This window comes from Myodes glareolus, chromosome 19, assembly GCF_982192425.1.
Source record: "Myodes glareolus chromosome 19, mMyoGla1.1, whole genome shotgun sequence".
Taxonomy (NCBI): Eukaryota; Metazoa; Chordata; class Mammalia; order Rodentia; family Cricetidae; genus Myodes; species Myodes glareolus.
In genome coordinates this window covers 42,986,613-43,008,815 of record NC_142044.1, presented here as the reverse complement: position 1 = coordinate 43,008,815, position 22,203 = coordinate 42,986,613, and the positions used below count along the sequence as shown (strand labels likewise).

Genomic DNA, 22,203 nt, shown 5'->3' with positions numbered 1-22,203 from the left:
AACAAGTAAACAGTAAATAATCTATAGATTGTGTCCTGCTCTCTTCCTGGCTGCCTCGCTAGTGCCACTTCCCATAGGCTTTTCAGGGAAACTGGACCCCCGGAGACCTGCGAGCTGCTGCCTCTGACGCGAGTAGTAATTATCGAGAGACGGGGCGAGCCATATAATAAAGTGCCTCCTGCATTGCTTTTTCTTCAACAGGATCCCGGGTGGTGTAAACAGGGATGCTGTCCATCAGGGAGGGGAAGAGGAGAGGCACCCTGGAGCAGAGGCGGGGACCTCCTGGGGCTCCGTGAGTAAACCTTTCATCCAGCAGCCTGAGAGCCTTCAGCCTGGCTGTCCCCAGACCTCAAGGACCCTCAGCTCCTCTCTGGGAAATCCCTTTTGATAGCTAACAAGGTCTGTGTTGGTTTCTGGGGATGGCTGAGAAATTTTCTTGGGGCTTCAAAAATGCTTTCTCTTGATAATATGTCTCAGGGGGATTTAAGATCACAGTGGCTACACTGGTTTAACTTTGATTTGACTTGCGGTGGCGGCGGGGGTGGGGAGGATGAATTCTCTCTCTCGGTCTCTCTAGTACAAGTGTCCTGTCACTGCCTGCTGGTTTTGTAATATTTGAGAAATGTCCCCTGAATCCCTGTCTATGACATTCCCAGTGTTGGAAGAGAATATCCTTTCTCTGCAGAACTGGGGGATGTTACCCAGCAGTCAAGGACCACCCCCCCATGCCCCTCAGCATGATAAAGAGGGTGAGGTTTCCTGGAGGAGGTGAGGTTTCGGGATCTGGGGTGACAGCAGTTTCCTACCCTCTGCTCTAACCGGGGGTTCTGAGTATGCCTGATTTTGGATTCTCAGAGCGAACGCTTGGAGGGAGCCTTCAGCTAGGGAGGTTAAAACGCGGTGGCACTCACGGAGGAAGTACTCTGCGGTGTCCGCCTCGTAGTCTGCGTCCTCTGGAAAGTGGTCGATTTGCTTGCACAGACCTTTGAAGTTCCCTGCAAGGTAATGCAGAAGGAGCGAGTAAGTGCATGGTTTGTGTGGCTCAGGACCCACCTGCCCTTTCTGGACGCTATGGTCGTCCGAGGGTCACCCCTGGTGCATTTGCCTGGTAGACAAAAAGCACGCTCTGCAGGCTGAGCACAGAGCTGAGGCTCTAACATCAGACCCTGCCTTCTGTCCCCACCTCCCGTCCCTGAGTCCCTGTCCTGCCTTCTGTCCCCATCTCCCGTCCCTGAGTCCCTGTCTTCGCTCCTCACTTTAGCGGGAGCCCAGGTTTGATTCTGGGCAGAAGACTGTGCTTGGGGGTGGGGAGGGCTCAGCAGCTCAGGGTGGTGGGTGATGATGCTTGTCAGGGAGTCACTCAGTTCTTTGCAAGCTGTGGATTCTTTCCCAAGATGGCAGACCCCAGACTGATTCAACAGACTACTTCTTAGATGAGGCCAAGAGGTGGGTCCCATCTGAGTTGCAGGATAGTCCCCTTCCCAGTCTCTGAGCCCCGGCAGTTCTGAGCTGTAGGGCTGGCCTTCTACCATATTCCTTTTGGGACTCAAGGTTTCTCTGTGTAGCCTAGATGGACTTCACGTTCATCATGATCCTCCTTTCTTAGCCTTCCAAATGCTGGACCACAGGCCCGAGTTACCATGCTAGATTTTAGTTTGTGAACTACAGCTCACCATAGCGACGAGAGGAGAGACCCATGAGAGCGGTGTTGACACCCCATTTCACAGACAAAGAAACTGAAGCTCAAGAGCCCCAGTGCTAGAACAGCAGGCTGGAGTGGGACTCAGACTTTGGCCTTGGTCTCTAGACTTTTGTTTTGTGAGAACTGGTCTTGGGCAAGCGCCAGCCCAGGGCCCCAGTAGACCATCAGCAGTGATCCCCCAGAGAGCGAAGGAGTCTGGGAGGAAAGGACCTGCAGACAGACTGATGGGTGGATTCAGCTCGCCATCACCTGAGTGGCAGCTTTGCCTCTGGCATGCTCTGTGCATTTCCCAGCACTGCGTCCCCAGCAGCAGTGGAGGCAAGACTGGTACCAGTCCCTGCAGAAAGGATAGTCCCGATTCAAGCTGCCTGGTCCAGCTCGGCTCTCTTCACTCTGTTTCTGTCTGAGCACACATGCATGTGTCCTGAATATTTAGTTTGGTGACTGAGGTGGGAGCAATGGACTGGAACCACCATCAGCTACTGCCTTTCAGTGGCAGTTGCTAGATTCACCTAATAAATACAGTCCCCAGTAACTCAGCAATTTAAAACTTCTACAATATATTTTCTATTATTTATTTATTTCTAAGACAAGGCTTCACTTTGTGTATCTTAGGCTGGCTCAGAAGTCACTGTTTAGTCCAGGTTGGCCTTTAGCTCATGGCAATCCTCCTTGCCTCAGTCTCTCTAATGCTGAGAGAGCATGAGCCACCATGCCCAACTTAGCAATTTGCTTGCTTATAGAGTCTGACGATTACACACACACACACACACACACACACACACACACGCATGCATGCACATGCACTCACACATATGCATGCACCTGCACACACACATGCACACACATAATACACATTCAAGCATATGCAAACGGACACATGCACACATGGATGCACCCCATGCACACATGTGCACAGGCATACACATATGTATAAATATATGTGCACACACAGACATTTATATGCACAGACATGCACGGACACTCATATACACACATGCACACATGTATGTATACACATGTAGAACACACTGTATTTTCTTTCCACCTAACCTCGCTTTGTAGTGTCAAAATGGATCTATAATCTCCTAGGGATTTTGATCTTTTCTTCAGCCTCAGTCTGTTGTCTCCTCTTAACCCTCCTGCATTTGAGGGTGCTAAGAAGAGGTCTGTGCCACCCTGATACCTTATTCCCAGTATCCAGTCTCATGCCTTCTCTCCCTTCTCCAGCAGGAAGCGGCAGCTACTTAGCTCCTCTCTCCTATTCAGTTACAAACCCCAGCCCTTCTGAAGCACTTTTCAAAGCACTTTCATTTTCTTCCCATTTGATCTGACAAATATTTCATCAGCGCAGCTCCGTGACAGGCGACTGAATGAGAACTATGCACAGGAGGCTCAGAGTCCCCGAGGCCAAGGCCCCAACAATGTGGGGACAGAGTTGAGTCTGAAGCCCAGGGCTGGAGGTGGCACCTCCTGGTGTCCCATGCCAGGGCCCTACACTTCCTCCTGGGTTGCATCCACACCTGCTCTGGCTTGCTGCTCCTTCCTGTGCCACATCCCCACATGTCCTGGTGGCTCCTAGCACAGTGCTGGGTATGGGAGAAGTGTCCGAAGGATGAGTGGAGGGTATGAAGTACGAGCAGCCAGTCCTCTCCTTCTAGGCCCACGTCTGCATGTCCACTGCCCGCCCGCGTCCCAGCGGGTGTTCCAGAGAGCTGGAAGCTCAGACTTGCCTTCCACTGCCTCCTTCCTGCCTGGGCCTCTAGAAGAAGCACCAGGAACAGTGGGAGCCTCTCCCTGGCTCCCCCTTTCCAGGGAGAGCAGGGTCATCACCTCCACCTCTCCTCACTGCCCATGCGCATGCTTCAGTGCCCTCTCTCCATCTCTACAAACTCAGACCCCCAGGCAAGCCCTCATATGTCACTGCAGTCACCCCACTTCTACATTTTGTGCCTCCCCTTTCCCAAACTTTGAAAATGCAAATGGCCTCATGCCTTTCCAATCCGTGCACCACCCTAGATTCACAAGAAAAACTGTGCATCTTTAACATGCCAGGGTCTGCCCTTGATCTCTGACCTCACCTCCATCTACTTTCTCCCTCTTGGCACACCTCTGTCTTCTCACCTGCTGTGTCCCTTACTACCCCAGGACCTTTGCACTTGCTTGTCTTGCTTCCTGAGCCCTCAGTGAACCCTTCCAACTTCCTCCTGCATATGCTACAGTGTTTGCCTCTGTCTGGCTACTCTGCCCTCTCTCTCTCTCTCTCTCTCTGTGTGTGTGTGTGTGTGTGTGTGTTAAGGCTTGCATAGGGGCACTAGAGAATGCCCTAGGAGAGAGGAAAGAGATGAAGGAAGACTTGGACGGGAAAAGGCCCAGGACACAAAAGTAAGGTGTATGGGGGAGGGACAGTACATTGTGACAGAGGGCAGCACTGAAGGCCGCAGCCTGGAACTACCCTCTTTTGGTTCCTTCTAATTTCCAGATGCCAAGGAGAGCAGGATCCGCTGGAGAGCAGGAGGGGAAAGGCTTGGAGATTTGGGGAAGGACTCTTTTCCTTAGGAGCTGGGAGAGGGATGGATCAGACTGCTGTGCATGTGTGTGACTTGGCCTATGAGCACTGGCTTAGAAGTTGCTTTGGAGGTTCTTTGATCTCTGGCACCATTCAGAGTGCAGGTAGATAGAATGCAGTTGGGGGAGCTGCTTTGACCAGGAATGGATTTTTTTGAGGTGTGTGTGTGTGTGTGTGTGTGTGTGTGTGTGTGTTTATGGAGTTGAGCTCCTGAAGGTACTAGGCAGCCTAGGGGCAAGCTAGATGCTGAAGACCTCACCCTGCATCTCTCACACATGTGTGCATGTGTATGTGATTTCATTAGGATCTAGAAAGTCTTAGGTAGATGGGGGTTGAGTAAAGTACTTGTTGGGTTCAGGGGAAAAATCTAGAAGATGAGGCATGGTGGTCATAGAGTGGGGTGCAAAAGGCAGAGTGTGAAGAGCTGGGGTGACTAGTAATGCCAAGGTCAAGGGGTCTCAGGGGGAGGAGGGGGTGCCCCTGAAAGTACTTGGCAACAGGAAAGATTGTACAAAGGAATTTGAGACAAGGCAATTGCATCCTTGTTAGTTTCCCCACATGCCAAGTGTGTGTTGGGAAACTGCCTACCCAGTGAAAAGTCGATGCACAGACGATACATCAAATTATGCTAATGGGTCCCAAATAATCGGTTGGTTTTTAGAAATTATTGGTGTGATCTTTGGCTGATGAGGCTGCTGCAGACTAAATGATGGCCCTGTCTAGCCACGCTTTGACACAACAGGCCTCGGCAGATGCTTCCTGGCCTCCTGGTTGGAAGAAGCGAGCTTGGTCACAGTCAGTGTGGTTTCCTTCCTTATCCATGGGTCTGCGAAACTAGCCCCAGGAGCCACAGCACCAGGAGGCCAGGCTTCAGGCTGGGTGATGGCTCTAGAACAGGGCCTTGCCAGACACTTGCACAGGGCGCTAGGGACTGGAGGGGCTTCAGAGCCTGCAGAACTGAGGTCTTGTAAATGGAATGCAGCCCCTGGCCTGTCTTTGGGAGGAGAGGGAGGAAAGATGGTGTCACCCAGCTCTCCCTCCTCTCTGCCTACCCTATCCTAGAGGTCCCTCTGCCCACCCCCTTCAGTTATTGGGAATTATTGGCACAGAAGCACAGTAGGATTTCAACATTCAGCTACTAGGAAAGCAAACACCCTTACAGACCGGGTTCAGGTTCTCGGAAGCGGGGTAGCCAGGGCCAGTCCCTGGAGGGACTGTCCAGTGGATTTGGGATCTGCTAGAACAATTGCAAGATGGTCCAGAAGGAGAAGACAGCAGGTTAGAGCAAGTGAGGGAGTGAGGGGAGCTAGAGAGGGAGGTGGGGAGTTAAGTGAGTGAGTCTCAGAGGCTGGGGAGTTAGGGAGGAGGCTGGGGCATGGCCTGCAGATAGTTAATATCAACTAGGGACAGAGGAGGGGTAACTTAGGGACTCAAAGAGAACAAGGATGAGAACCTGGGGAGTTCTGCCTGCACAGGGACATGCAATCTAGAGTGTGGAGGCTGGGGAGTTGGGGCGGGGTCAGCTTAGGGAAGAAAAACCTACACTAGCAAGCCAGGAGTGGCCAGGCACAAGGAGGCAGAGGCCATGGTGAGCTCAAATCTGGTGGTTCTGAGGCCAGATGATGAGGCTGTGAGAGTCCAGGGACAGAGCCTGGGTTATGCAGGATCCCTAGCTTCTGTCCCAGTAGTGGCACAGAGGCTGACTGGATGTGGGTACCAGAAGTTCTCCCCCTACATGGGTGTCATTCACACAGAAAATCAAATGGACACATCATGACAGGGAATGGTGTGTCCTGTCTCCTCTTGTTTGGGGGTCAGTGGCCTCACATGGATCAGGTGTTCAAAGAACCTACTCTCTTGGCCCGGCCATGACTTTCCTTCAAGTTGGCTTCATCTTTTAGGGCTGGCCAACTGTTTGGTGCTGTCATGGCTGAGGTAGACTTCACCTGAACTCTGGCCTCTGTGGGCTTCCAGTGCAGGGGGCAAGGCAGAAAATACAGAGTGTGTAGAGGTTGGTGTCTCCTGTACCAAGTTAGAGGAGCGTGCAAGGCCTGTTGGGAGCACAACCCTCCAACAGTACCAACTATATACTATGTTCTTTGTAACTTCCCGAGGATGCAGGGAAGAAAGAAATGCAGTTTTATTCTTAGGGCCTTGAAGTCGATGGTGTGAGACAGAAAGCTTGTGGTGGGAGAGCAATCAGTGCTGGAATGCGGTGGGGGGAGGGGAAGGGGAGAGGGTCACAGGACTGGAGAAGGGTCTGAAGGCAGCGGTTGGTCAGAATCCACTTGCCCAGGCTGGGGGGGGGGCGGGGGCGGATATTTGGTAGTTATCTCTCCCTAACTCTCAAGAGCTTAATATCCAGTATGATGGAGGAGTTTCCATCGAGAATCTCCCAAATGCTACAGTCTTGTTCCCTCTCCCAGCTATCCTTACCCCAGAACCCGCAGTTAAACCACCTTCTGCAAACATAGAACAGACAGAGGGGGTGAAAGCTGGAAAGAAGATGGGCTACCTTGAGAGGGCTAGCAGAGGGTGACGAGGGTAGGAGCTGGCTGGACAAGGGACAGAGGCCAGTTCCCACCAGGGAGAAGACATCTCCACTGCAGCTCCTCCACACTGCACTGGGGGGGAAGGTGTGGGGGAGGGACCCTCACTTGCAGCTCGGCAGGATAACTCCGCCAAGGGGTTCAGCAGCCAGGCATCTTCATAGAGGGAACCTCCCCAGCCTTAAAGCCCTGTGGCTTCCGGCCAAGTAGAGGAAGTAGGGTGCCGGGCTGAAGCTTGGGGCTGCCAGGACTCTGCCCTCAGGAGCTTCATGGGCACCCTGAAATTCAGGCTTGCAGGTATTAAGTGGGATCAATGGCAGTTTCAGCAGCCCCATAAAAACCCCCACCGCTGCCTTGTTTCTGGAGGTACAATAAGCTTCGGGTGAAGCCGGTCATTAGGGGCGGCTGGTGCTGCTTTATTTTCACATATGCCTGAGTGGTTAAAGGAGCAGAGAAGGGAGGGGCAGGGGTGAGCAGGAGGAACCAGAGGAACCAGGGGAAGGCTGGCCAAGTCATTTTTTTTAAGTGAAGTAAATGCAGGGTTTGGTGGGAACTGTTCTCTCTCTGCTTTCCAACCTCTCTGCTCCTGACTCCCCCCCCCCCCCCCCCGGCAGGGACCTCCCTGGCAGTGGGATTTCGGGGAGACCTCATGAGATGGGAGCTACGCATGAAGGGAACTTCTTCAGGACAGCCTGGGTACCAGCTGGTATGTGATGATCTGTAGTGATAACTCATGTGGTAGCATGTGAGCTTGTTCATTCAGTTGTTCATTCATTCATTCATTCATTCATTCATTCAGTGGGTACTTCCGAATGCTGGCTGCAGCGAGGAGCTGGGCAGTTTCTGGGTAGGGTCACTCTGGCCTGCTCTGCCTCCCCGTTTTCCTGGTGTTTGTTCTTTCTGTATGCTCTGTAGGTTCGACTTTCTGCTGCTCTCAGCACTGACTGCAGCGGGAATGATGGCTCGCGCACCGTCCTGTTGTATCTGGTCCTGGTTTTTATTTCCATAACAACTTCCTTGGTGCTTTCCCTGATGTGTGGGAAGAGATCAGAGTCCTGGCCTCAGAATGATCTGGCCTTTAAGCCTGGCTCTGTCAGGGGTCAGCTGTGTGAATCTGAGAGGTTGTGTGACCACTCTCTACCTCAGGCTCCTTTGTGTAAGGAAGGGGCATTAGTCATTGTGTAGATCCGAGGGCCAGCTCTTAAGACTCGGTGAGATAAGACTCGTGTGCAGACTCGTGGGGACAGAGGCAGGCGGATTTCTGTGAGTTCAAGGCCAGCCTGCTCTCCAGAACAGCTAGGGCTGTTCCACAAACACCGGCTCAGAAAAACAAAACAAAAACAAACAAACAAACAGAAGACTTGACGAGATAACAGAAGTGAGGGTCCCTGATAGTTCCTAAGTATCCAATAAATGTTGCCTCCCCCTCCTTTTGTTTTTTGAGACAGGGTTTCTTTGTGTCACAGCTTCTGGCTGACCTGGAACTCGCTCTGTAGACCAGGCTGGCCTACAGAGATCACAGAGATCTCTGCCTGCCTCTGACTCTGGAGAGTGTTGTAATTAAGGAATTAAAGACGTGCACCACTGTGCCCCGGCTCTTCTTTTCCTTCTCTCGTCTTTTTTGTCATCCTTGTCTTCACCACCTTCTCCTTTTTCTCCTTCTCCTCCTTTTTCTCTTCCTCCTCCACCCCCTCCTTTCCCCTCTATTTCTTCACCTTTCTTTATCCTCCTTCTCTTCTTCTTTCTTTTCTCTTCCCCATTCTTGAGACATTGTCGATATGTAGCCCAGGCTAGCCTTGAACTTATTAAACTCACTCCCCAGTCTTCTGAGTGCTGACATATAGACACGTGTCTCCATGCCTAGGCCTAGCCTTCTTTGACACTTTTCCATTGTCCTTAGCTGAAAAGACCATTTTCTTCTCTGTACTCCTGAGTAGTGATTAGATTTACAAAGGCTTAGAAATTTCTCAAAGTCCCCTAAATGGATAGGGAGGGGCCAGAGGACTGTGTTTCTGTTAAGTTCCCAGGTGATGCCCACACTGTAAGGACCCCGGTGGACACATTTGGGCCTGGCCGATGAGGCTGTGGGATGTTTTGCACATGCTTCGATCTTGTTCTGTCTCAGTGTTATCCGAAAATGAGTCAAATCTGTCATCTCAAGAGCAGACTGCCTTCTAGACTTCCCCGAAGATACCACATTTGCCTTGCTTCTAAGATGCTCATGTGTACATTCCGTCACTGCTGGGTTCATTTAACACAACATGTGGCTTTTTTCCCTGAAAAATGTTGTCTCTGGGGCTGGAGAGCACTGGCTGCTGTTGTAGAGAAGCTGGGTTTAATTTCTAGCACCCACATGAGGACTCACAACTGCCCATAACTCAAGCCTCAGGAAATCTGATACTCTCTTCTGAACACTGAGGGCAACAGGCATCCCCAGGGTGCATGCACACACACACACACACACACACACACACACACACACACACACACCATTTTTACACATTAAATAAAAATAAATAAATCTAAAAAATTTTAAAAAGTTTTCTCCTGGGAAAAGTTTATCAAACACATGAAGAATTCATGAATCACTGAGTGTGCCTACATGAACAAGTGGAAAGGCAGCACAGGACACATCTCCATCCCTCTAAACAAATGAGCATCATGCCAAATACTAGCTCCCTGGGGTGAGAGATGTTTCTGCGCTTTCCTCATGAGAAGTCTATTTGAGAGAACTGAATTGTGTGTTCATGTCACACTCAGCAATTCTTCCAGAAGTGTGGTGTGGGGAAAGCCCTGTGTGAGGCTACAGGAAGACTCCTGCAGTGTGTGTAGCAGCACTACTTGTCACTGAAGCAAGCCAGGAAGGGACCACCTTTTCTGTCACCTTGTAGTTCAGGAGCAGGATGGGTTGCTAGGGAGCAATGAACGTGAATAGGTTCTAGGTGTCATACCTGTGAAGGCAGACGAGTTCCACAAACAAGAGACTGACACCAATAAGCCAGGCTGCACGTACAACCCACACATTCGTGCCTGTGATTGTGCCGTTCACAATAACCAGACTCCGGGTTCAGCCTAGATGCCCATCAGCAGATGACGGAGAAGTGCGGAATGAAATGTAAAAGGTGGTACGTATGCATGATGGAACTTAATTTGAGCATAAAAAGGAATGAAATGTTGTGTTTTTCAGGATGAATGGCCCCGGAGATCATCAGGTTGACCGAAATAAGCTGGATACAGGGTGAGAGATATCATGGATTTTATCTCATATGTGGAATCTAATGAAAAAAAAAAGGCGTGAAAGAGGTAGGCCTACATGGAAAAGGAAGGAGACGAGCGGGAAGACGGAGGAGTCAGAAGAAGGTAATGGGGGTGGGTGTGAGTACAGTCCCCGGGGCATGTGAAAATGCCGTAATGAAACATGGTTTTTGTACCATTGCTTCTTACCAGTAACAAACAACAAAAATTGAAAAATTAGGAGCTCAGCTGGTAAAACGCCTATGGTGCAAGAGCAAGGACCTGAGTTTGGATCCTCAGGACCCATGTGAAATCCAGGTGTAGGAACAGACACAGGCACATCCCTGGAGTTTACCAGTAGAGCCAGCAGGTGACCTCTGAGCTCAGTGAGAGAACCCGCCTCAAAAACTAAGGTTGGGGAATGAGGTGTGGTCGTGCACGCCCTTAATCCCAATACTTGGGAGGCAGAGGCAGGTAGATCTCTGTGAGTTGAGGCCAGCCTGGTCTACAGAGCTAGTTTCAGGACAACCAAGTTTATATAGTGAGACCTTACCTCTAAAAATAAAAAAAGAAAACAAAAACAAAATAAACAAAACTACACTAAGGTGGGGAACTGTCATGGAAGTCACCTTGCTTTGACCTCTGACCTCCACATGCATGCACACATATAGGCACATGCACTGCCCCCCCCCACTGCTACACACACACACACACACAGACACACACACACACAGACACACACACACACAGACACACACACACACAAAATACCAAACAATTTTAAAATTGAATTAATCATAAAATCAAACTACATAAAAAATCTGTAATGGTTGCATTATATTATTTTGATGGCTTCTCAAAGATAAAAGCATATATGATTAATTTATAGAGTGTCTAGGTTGCCCCTTGGTTTCCATAGGAGACTAGTTCCAGAACTTCCCATGAGTACCAGCTCTGAGAATGCTCAAGTCCTTTCTACCTGTGCTCATGGTGAAACTGGAAAGCCAGGCAGGGGAATGGGAGGCACTGAGCTTAGGAAGTGCTTGTCTGAGGTAGGGAAGGGTTCTTAGCGGCTTCAGCATGTCAGGGCTGCTCCATTTTCTGACCTGATGAGGCATGCCAACCTCAGTGTCTTGGTCTCCATCCTTTTCTGTGGCAGACATGGCTGGCTATTTGCTAACACCCTGCTTTCTCCATCTTTCCAAGCCTTGCCTGGATTCATGACTTCCAAGAATATAGACTTTCATTCCCAGCTTTCCTTGCAGTTAGGGATGGTCATGTGACCTGATTTTGTCCAATGAGATATGTGGGGATAACTTCAGGAAATGTCCTTCAGGTTAGGGATGGGCACTTCTCAGCCCTTTTTTTCAGGGCCTTGTGGACTATAGAGCTCTGGCTGCCATCTTGGGTCTGTAGGCAATCTTGAGAATGGGCTGTAGTGTCATGGCAGAATGAGAGAGTGTGTCTAGGCCCTCACCAGCATGAGGTGTCCCCCTAACCAACTTGAAAAGCTTGCCTTTAGAGTTGTTCAATGGGAGAGAAACAAGCTCTAGTTAAAAGAAACATGTAATAGACACATGTAATCTTATAGAACAAAATTATGATGTAGTCTTCTTTGTATTTGGTTAGTGTGTGTGTGTGCGCGCACGCGCGTACACGCGTAAGACAGAGGTCAACACTGCATGTCTTGCTTGAATGGTTTAGATTTTATGTTTTTGAGACAGGGTCTCTCATTGAACCTGATGCTTACTGATTGGCTAGACTGGCTGGCTGGTAAGCCTCAAGGATCTGCCTCCTTCTGCCCCTCCAGCTCTGGGTTACAAACATGTACCACTGTGCCTGGTTTTTCCTGGGTCCAGGGTCTCTGTGGAGCAGAGGTCAGACTGCGACCACATAATTAGTCACTGTGGCATTCAAGGCTCACTATTTTATTCTCTAGTTCTATATGGGCAATCTTGTTGTTTGTATTTTAATTTTTAAGAATTTTACATCTGAGTGAGATCTTGCAATAATTTTCCCTTTGAGACTGGGTTATTTTCCTTAGCATATTGTCCTCCAGTCTCATCTGCATTGTGTCTTTGCAAAGAGACAGCAGGGTCTTTTTCTAAAAGGCTGAAGATAGACCACTGTGTACAATCTCATGGTTTCCCTCCCGTATTCCTTCCTATCTCCTATTTTGAGATAGGGCCTCAAGTAGCCCAGGTTGGCCTGAGTTTGCTGTCTAGCTGAGGCTTTCCTTCAACTCCCGTGCCTCCTGCTCCTACCTCCAGAGTAGATTATAGGTTTCTACAATCTTTCTCTCCCCCCCCCCTTTTTCTCTTTTTAAGACAGGGTCTCACTGTGTAACCAGGCTGACTTCAAGCTCCACCTGCCTCAGCCTCCCAGGTACGGGGATTAAAGGCATGCATCACCATACCTGACTGTTTCATGGTCTCTCTAGGCAGCTGGTCATTGACAGACACCCTATGATGTTTCATGTCGTGGTTCCTGTCAGTGATGCTGTTGGGAGTATGGGTGCAGACATCTTTACCAGCTGGTGATTTGACCTCCCTGAGTGCCTTCCCGGAAGGGTGTGCTGACTCATGTACTTTGCTTAGGAATCTCCATACTGTCTTCCATGATGGTTGTCCGTCCCTACCATCCCCACTCAGCGCATGTGGGGTCACTTTTCTCTTCACCCTCGCAAACACCTGTTACCTTTGGTCCTTCTGCTAGCAGCCATCTTTACAAGTGTGACGTGGGACCTTGCCTTTCTTTGGTAGTTAGTGACATTGAACACTTCTCAAGGACCTACTGGCCGCTTGTATATTCTCTTCAGAAATGTCTACAGAAGCCCCTTGCTTATTTTAAAATTAGGCAACACTTTCTTGTAACTGAGTTATATCTGAATTCTTTATCTGATAGATACTTTGCAAATATTTATTCCCAGGCTGTCTTTTCATTTTTGTTACTGGTTAAAGTAGTCTTTTAATGAAATTTAATATTAAACACATTTAAAAATACATTTTACAGAAGAAAATCAGCTGGATTCTCGGAGTATGCAGTAGGTACTCATTAAATACTTACTGAGCAACTGACTGTTGGGTGAATCAAGTAAGGTCCCAGCGTCCCTGTAAACTTTTGTTTTGGATCAATTTTATTGTCATCCCGTGCTAGCTGCTGTCATGAGTGCTGGAAAGAGGTAGGAGGGATGGCCGGATATGGACCAAGTAAGCCAACCTTGGACAAAGGAAGTTAGCGGGGGGGGGGCCACAAGACTGTTGTGGATATGACCTCCAACAAGGGAGGAAGGCAGTAGACCCCAGGGAAGAGGTTTGGAGAGCCTACAAGAGGCCCCTGGAGATGATAGAGTCCATGCTGGGGGATGGGCAGGGGTGAGGCTCTTGTACACAAGGAGGGGAGGTCAGCTGATGGCTTTCCACGATGCATGAGTTGGTAGGAGCCTGATCTCAGCAGGACTGAGAACTTGGAGGGTTCAAGAACCAGAACTTTGAGATCTCTAATCACAGCCTCATATATTGGGGGTGGAGCTGACTCCGAGCTGGTCTCTGAGGGATGGAATGAGCCCACATCATGGGCAGCTGAACCCTAGACAACCCCAGGTCCTATTCCTGAGGCGGTTGAGGGGATTCGCACAGGGTAGGAGACAGACGAAAGCACACCCATGAGGCCACTCGTATGTTGTCACAGGCATGAAAGGACATCAGGCCGCCTCTCTCCAAATACAGTTCCATTCAGTTCAGCATCTGCCACCCGAGGGCAGCGATCATTGGTGCTTAGTCTTCAGGCGCTGCTTCTGTCTATGCTGCAACTGCACAGTGGCACCTCTCTGGGCCTTCGCCTCCCGAGCTTTGAGACAGGCACACCTACTTGGTGGGAACGGCACAAGCCCCGGCACTGCAAGGGCTCCACCCAGAGCTTCTCCCCTCGCAGAAACTCCACAGTGGCAGGATGGACACATGGAGCCCTTCTCCTCAACAAGCTCATTGTGGGCAGGGGGAGGCCAGCAATCACACTGTTAGGTGTCTAGAGTGTTCTCCAGGCTGTCACAGGACTTGTGGACACTGACAAACTATGGACAGGCCTGTTCAGATGACGCTGTCATTTCCAGAGTCCTGAGAGCAGGACGTTAGTAGGTAGATGCTGCTCTGTATCACCAGCCGGAGTTCCATCATGGGAGGCTGTGTGTTTGGCACCTGTGACCTCACAGGAGCGTCAGAGTCTCAGTCACCTCCCTGTCCTTCCTCTTTTTTTTTTCCTCCCTTTTAACAACTTTTCCCCTTTAAAGCATGAAGCTCTATCTCAGAACACTTCAGTGACAGGTGATTTGGTCTACTAAGGAATCTAGCCTGACAGCGAAGCACTTCAGACCACAGAGTTAACAGGTTACATCACCTCTTATGACAAATGTTCTACCAACTTCTTGACATGCCCCTTGTCCTTTAGAACTACTACTCTTGGGTTGGCCATCTATCTTTTAATTCAACATTTCAGGTGGTTCTCAAAAAAAAATTGTTTTTGAGAGAGTGTGCTACTACATAGCCCAGGCTAGCCTTAAACTCATAAACTACCTGCCTCATCTGCCTCATGAGTACTGGGATTCCAGGTGCCACCATTTTGGCTAAGTCCTCTCTCTCTCTCTCTCTCTCTCTCTCTCTCTCTCTCTCTCTGTATGTGTGTGTGTGTGTATGTGTCTGTGTCTGTGTGTCTGTGTGTTGTATCCTAACTGGGAGGAAATAGCAGAGATTGGATTATTTAGGACCTAATGAGTTATTATATATGAATTTTGACCCAATTGGGAATCTCTGAGTTAACATGACCTGAACAGTGACCAGGGGTGATGTCCTGCTGCTTGAATGGGGGATGGATTTGGGAAGCAAGATTTAGAATAATGACCCTAGATTTCTCCATGGACAGAGAAGATGCAAGATGCCTCCCTCTGCTTAGTCTACCCGAAGCTGCTGACCACAGACTCCCTTCAGTTCATCTCCATTGCTCAGCATGTTTATTAGAGAGCTGGGCCATGGCCAGATGCTACTGGCCTACACTACTGGTGTTTATGGGGAAACAGCTTATACAACGAGGCCCCAAAGTTTGGGATGCCCATCTGACACAGGCCATTCTAAAGGCAAGTGACCCATCTCATCCCACAGAAAAGCTCCTTAAACCCAGGAATAAGACAACCCAAAGACTTCAGGAAGTCCCTGAAACTGATCAGATGCATTGGACTGCTTTCCCCAAGTGTTATATAAGCAGCAAGGACTGCTGGGGGACACTCTCAGACAAACTGAGCTGTCTGGAAACAGCAGAGACCAGTCCAGCTGCCTAAAAGAGACTCAGACACTCTCCCACCTGGTGAGCTGCCTGGAGGCTGTGCACGGTGCTCATTCCAGAGTGATGCAGCTGTCTTTAGGTCATTTATGCTCCTATAAGTAACCCCTCACCCATACTCTGGTAACCCCAACAAAACTCATTGGCTCTCCAAGCTGGGTTCTGCTGTTGGTTTCTTGTCTGGTGGAAGCGGACATCTGCTCTTCCCAGGAATAACGTCAACCAATGCTCCCAAGCCAAGGACACCCACCCGCTCACAACCTTCAGGCTTCACGTGGCTTCCTGCACAGTGCTACGTTTAGCCAGGCCTAGAACTTTCCGTCCCCTTGTCCCTAATGCTTTCTTTCCCAAACAAGGAAAATTCTCTCCTCTTTTCCACCTAAAACAGTTGTTTTCCTTCTGGAGGGCAGAGTTGGGGGTCACAGGTGGTATGCACAGGGCAGGGCTGCAACTAGATGAGGAGCCCAGGGTGCAGACTTTAAGAAGCAAAACGGAACACCTATTTTTCCCTTCATTGGCTCCTCTTAGCCTGGCCAGGGGGCAAGGCGATGTTAGGGCAGTACGTGGGTAAATGTTAGGGTCTCTAGAGTGGCCTCCCTAGGAGGTGAGTTACCCATCCCTAGAGGAATTTAAGCAGAAGTTGGCTGCCTGCCTCTTCGAGAAGTGGAAGGGAAGGTTTCACAGTGGCTGGAAATCTGTGTTTTTCTCCATCCATGAGCCTGATTCTGAGAAGCCCTCCACGAGCCGTACAGTCTGGGGTTGCATTCTTCCTTTTATCTCTGCCTTTACCTTCAAGATTACTGATCTAGTGATTAATCCCTAGGCCGCCTTGGGACGCTTTGGATTGCTGCCTTCTCTGGTTATTTCAGAGTTCACTCGCTGTTTCCCTAATGCAACTGCATCAAGGACGGGGATTGGACTTCATACTCTGTCCCTCTTCAATGGGTTGGGAGTTTTTAATGATTTTTAATCCTTCACCAGCCCCCCCCCCGCCCAGATCTGGGCCAGTACTTCATATAGAACCTGATTTGAGGGTCACATCAGTCCCTCAGATTTTGAATGTGTCTACTTTCCAGGTGATGAGGCTGGCAAATTTTCGCTGTTGATAGACTCAGGACACACACTATGGGAAACACCAGGGCTAGTCGACTCAGGACCCACGCTATGAGAAACACCAGGGTATAGAGCCATGGGCAAGGCACATACCCTTAGAGGCTTTCCTTTCTTATTGTAAAGCAGGATATTAAAATGATTTGCTTTACGGTTTTTTTGTGTGGGTTAAAGAAGGGAATATACATGCAAATTGATCTCTGAGCAGATGCAAATAATAGTTTCTATGCCAAGATGGCGGGCCCTGCTGAATCTAGAAAAAAAATTGACAGGAGTGTAAGTCACAGGATTTCTAGCCAATTAAAAGAATCCAGACGAATCATCTTGGTGGAAGACTGTCTTCCTCCAGAGAGCTCATGATGTCTTCAATGCTATGCTTCCCCTTTGCTCCCATAGCTGTTTATACCATGAAAAAATGGGTCTTTTATGAGTCTCTCTGGTAGGAATTAGCCCCCCAGGACCTGGCCATCTTTGGGGAAAGAGAAAGAGACTAAAAGCAGAGGGCAAGGCTTTCTCTTCCATTGTTGATTCACAGATTGGTTAAATGCACATTGGCCAATCTCTCCAAACCAGGCTTTGGGCTAGGGGTGGAGCTAAGATAAGAAAGGGAGAGTCTTAGCTCTGTAGGCTTCACTCTCTGTGGGGCAATGAGAAAGGGGAGGACTCAAAGAGTTTTGGTCCCAGCAGCAGCCCTTGTACAGATAGGAGCAGGACTGACCTTGCAGAAGAAAGGGGTTTCTGAGGCACAAAACACACCGCTGAAGAAGTATGCTGCTGATCCAAAGAGCCCAGGGAAGCTGAGCTGGTTGTTGTATTGGTCATTGTGTATGTGTGTGCATGTGTGGACGCGATAGACCACTACCTGGGCCTCTGCTACCTTTTCTGAGGAAGGATGGTCTCCAGGAAGGGGTGTCCTGCCACTGCCTCTGGCCTGCACTTTGCTGGTGGTAAAGACTGTTTACATTTCTGTCACTTAAAACAATGTGGTGTTGTGACACTCTGGAATCTGAAGATAAACGTTTAATAAAAGAATTTAATTTGATACTATGTGGGAACTTAATTAGATCCACAATGCACAGAGGGCTTGGCAAGCCCTTCAATTAGGAGCGACTTAAGGGTCTTGTGTGTGGGGATCTGCATTGCTGTCAAGGCGTTATGGGGGATGGGATGGTGCCTCTCAGCTGGAGGTCTGCCCTCTGCTGATTCTAGATCAAGGACACTGCTGTTTGGTCATCCTGCCCACGGGGGGGGGGGGGTCCTGGCCCATTCTGTACTTGGAAATCTGCAGCTCTAGCTTTGGGCTGCGGCATGTGATTACAGAACAATACACAGGAACTTGACCCACTTGAGACTCAAGATCGTGAACCTAGGTCAGGTAAAGACTCCTCAGAGTCCAACTTTGAACAGAAGAACTGTGTTTAAGTTCGCTTGGCCCTGAGTCCAGGGACACTGAAGGTCAAAGCTCTGGAAACAGGTCAACAAATACATCCGTGACTCTGGCTAGGACTGACACTCCTCAGATATGCACTGATATTACTCCAGCTGATGAATATGGATTAGCAAAAATGCTTTACTGTTATCCATGCATTCTCAAGATTCCCTTCTCTCTGCTCCAGCCAATATTGCCCCTCTTCGGGGATCCTTTGAACTTCGCCATTAGCCAAAAGAGGCAGGATGGAATTTCAGCACCACGGTCAGTACCCACCTCCTCTGATAGCGGTTGCATCAACATTTGCCTAGGATGTAACTGGAAAATCTGTCAACTTCTGCTCTAATTTGAGCTTGTAAAATTGACAGCAGCCTGGGTACCAAGAGGCTACACATCTGGGAGAATGAACTTTGGGGTAAGAACCCCTGGATTCAGGCATCTCCAGGCAGCTCTCTACAAACCAGCATTGTTTTCTGCACTCATGCCAACAAGCTGTTAAAACCTAAAGTACATATATAATATTGGAGGCCCCAGGATGACATCATTAACACTGTAGGTCCATCCAGACTGAAGCAATCCCAATTCAAGTACTAGTAGGATGTTTTTAATATGGCATTTAGAACAGTAATAGCTGGGGGAATCATGCTATCTGGGGCCAGAACTGAACCCTGCAGTTTGCTAGCTATGGCCTTGTGCAAGAAATGTCATCTTTCAGTGCCTTGTTTTTCTTATCTTGGGAATGAGATCCTTGGCTTAGGCAGACCTCAGACTCTTAATCTGCTTGGCTATGCTTTCTGAATTTACAGGCACATATCACCATGTCTGGCATGTGGTGCAGATCGTAAATACACTTCACACACTATGTGGCAAAGGCTTGGTTATAGCCTAAAGTGATTGGACCTTTAGGAGATAGGGTATAGTAGGAGCAAGTGAGGTCATCAAGGGTGTCCTTTAAAGGAGATATTGAAGTGAAAAACCTGCCTGAAATCTGCATCCCTGCCTAGAAGACACTGGAAATCTGCATCCCTGCCTAGAAGACACTGGAAATCTGCATCCCTGCCTAGAAGACATTCGGCCATGACTCTTCCTTTCTCTCTCTTTGCTTCTTGGTCATCATGACGTGAACCACTTCTACTCCACAGAATGCTATAAATGATGTTCTGCCTCACCCTGGACCAAAGAATAATGTATCCAAGCAACCATGGAGTGAAGCCTCTAAAGCAACGAACCAATCCTCTCCTCCTTTTTAACAGTCTATTTTTGTCCCAGCTGTGGAAATCAGATGAATGTAAGCACCGCCTGGGTTGTTGGGAGGCCCTATGAGTCAGGACTTTGCAGGTGGAAGCAACCGAGAAGAGTGGCTTGTGTGTAGTAGGAGCTCAAGTGTCAGCAGTTACTATACTGTTGTTATATAAAGTGCCCGGCACACAGTAAGCACTTAATAAACGGTAGCAGTTATAAGCACACTGGATGGAATTCCACTGTTTGCAGGAAGAACTCTCACTCTCATAGGACCCTCACCAGGACTCACCTGATACTTCACACACTGCCAAGAGTCTCCCGAGCCCCATAACCTTTTGGAGGGTAGAGGCCTGACTCACAGTGACCCTTCTTTCCTCATCCCTGCCAAGAGGTCAGCAACTGGCTGATGACTAGAGTAACAGTATTCTTTATGACAAGAACACACACAGGCAAAGAATGTCTTCCTGGTCCTCTTCAACCCTCATTTTGCCGCCTGCTGGGCTGTGCTACCACACAGTAGGTATCTCATAGTTTAAAACAGTGAACAAACAAGGGAACAGAGACCAAAATAGGTTTTTTTTTTTCTGTCTTAAGGCTGGGTGAGGATGCTTTTTCCCTGTGGCTTGCCAGATGCAGGCATCTCACCAGTTAGATGCACCCCCTTAACCCCCAACACTGAGGTTTCCAAAGAGCACTTTGCTGATGCCAGCCTTGTAGAAGCCAGCAGGGGATGCAAAGGGATCCCACATTTGGGTGATGAAGAGGTTAAATGTGTTTTTACGGTGGACTTTCCTGGGGCATAACTGTGCTAACTGCTTTGTAAACTCTAACATGGGAATGGGAAGCACAGTGCCTCCAAAGACTCATTCCATTGTAGACTCTTTGTGTACGGACGTGTGTTGCATGGTTGGGTGGAGGTGTGTGCATGAGTATGTGTGTGTGTGTGTGAGGGGTATGTACATGTGTATTCCGTCTCATGGGGCTCCATTCCTTGTATTATCCATTGATAAATACTGCACTGAGTGACTCTTGGGATTTATGCGTGTGCCTTCACCCAGAGCAGGGGGAACTAAAATGGCGGGTACAAAGGTTTGCAAAACCTGTTTTTTTTTTTCTGTTTGTTTTGCCTTAGGTGTCAGTGACAGACATTTCTACATGTGTCTCTGCCTCCAGTCTCTGCCTGCCTCTGCCATCAATTGGCCCATCTGACTAACTGGCATGGCTTCCCAGGACCCGGTGTTGCCTGGTTTCTTTCTGTTCATTCTCAAACTCCTGTGCAAACTCCTCATCCTCCTGTCTGTGACATTTTCTGTCAATCACCATGCACTCCCCAGAGAGTTCCTCTACAGGCTCTAACTATCAACCACGTATGGAGGGCCGTGACATCATTATGTCCAGCTTTGTCTGGTCTCCCCCTGATCTCATGGTGCTCTGATTGTCTCCTGTAGCTTCCTACAGATGCGTCTGCTTCTTCTGTGGTTCTACTTCCTGTTTTCTCTGAACAAACCCTGCCTCTGGTCTGTTTCCCAGTCTGCAGACCTGAGAGTTGCCCTTGGTTTCCACCTTGTTGGCCCTGCTCCTTCTGCTCCCCAGATCTTCAGCACACCCTGCACTCATCACACCGTGGTCCAGACCATGGTTAAATTTCTCTGCCTTGCTGCAGCATCCTCCTGCCTCAGCCAGCTTTCCTCTTGCCCACAGCAATCATGAATTACAAAAGGGGACCTCTGAGCTACTGCCCCCAAGTGACACCTGAATTCATGAATTACAAAAGGGGATCTCTGAGCTACTGCCCTCCCTCAGATGCCACCTGAATTCCTCCAGGTCAGTTTGGCAAAGCCCCCAGTGCTCATCACTGAACACCACTTTGCTCTTCAGAGTTAGAGCGTAACTATTAAACAATGGGCCCCTGCTTTGTTCTTCCAAAGCCACAAGCTGCTCTGAGCCCCAGAGTTTACCCCTTTCTCTTTTGTTTCTGGACTTTCCCTTGCGCTTCTCATGTGACCTTCCTCCCACGCCTTTCTGCTCACCCTCTGGATGTCCCCACTGGTGTCTGTACGTTCATCTGTTACACGCTTTCCTCCAGGGAGGTTGCCTCAAAGATCACACTCTCATCATCCCAAAGACTGGTCAGCCCCACTCTCCCACAGCATCCCCATTTTCCCTCTGGATGACACTTCTTCGGCTGCACTGCAACGTCCTGCCCCCCTGTTGCCTCGTCCAGCCCCTCCACTGGAGCTTACACCCCTGGAGAGCTGCTGCCAGTCATTGGGTGCGAGGCCGACAGGCCACTCTCTCCCGCTCCCCTGTCGGTCATTGTTAGCCCATTCAGAGAGCTAGAGCAGGGCTGGGGAAGCAGCAAGTGGTGGCAACGACTGGATTTTGTGTAGCTGGTGGATGGAAGAGGTCACTCCTATTGGCTGAAATGCAGCTGGGGCTTTGCAGTGACCCATTTGTCGATGTCCAGCTGCGAGCTGAAGCCAGCTGCCCCGAGTCACAGCCTGAGCTGGAAGAAGCGATCTGGAGGCCGAGCCACCTTCTTCTCCAGCTTTCCTTGTCCTTGTCCCTCTCTTGAATGGTGCTAAATGGGCAAGGGCATGACACCGGCATGTTGACTCAGTTTATTTCCCGTCTTCCTCTAGGTCTAGGGGAATGCCTGCCTTTGGATTGGGGGCCACATGAGTTCTGTTTGCAGTGCCACCCCATCACCTGACCAGGTGCTTTGTAGCTATCTGGGGTATGAGTGACTTGGATGAATGCACTCACAAGCTAGGCCCACTGTGGCCTGTAAAACTATATCTGATTGGTCAGGAAGAAAAGTGGATGTGAGGTTTACAGAGGTTCCTAGACTCATATAGAGAAGACCTGGGAGCTAATTTATGAATTGCTGTCTGTTATAGACGCCTTGGGTATCTAACAACACTGTGCCTCCAGGGATGTGTTTATTTCAGTCTGCGATGGCTGACACACTTGATCCCCAACCCCCATGCAATCTGCTCCATCCACACTGGCTCTTCCCTTAAAATACCAAATAGAC

At 49.3% G+C, this 22,203-nt stretch overlaps 1 protein-coding gene across 1 annotated transcript in view; it reads right to left on the bottom strand.

The window, feature by feature from the left end:
- The window catches only part of Cacng2 (calcium voltage-gated channel auxiliary subunit gamma 2), a 129,232-nt gene that overhangs the window by 21,426 nt on the left and 85,603 nt on the right, over positions 1-22,203 (bottom strand). The window contains exon 2 of the mRNA XM_048427379.3: positions 912-995. Coding sequence (XP_048283336.1) covers positions 912-995 — 84 coding nt within the window. The remainder of the gene's footprint in view (positions 1-911; positions 996-22,203) is intronic.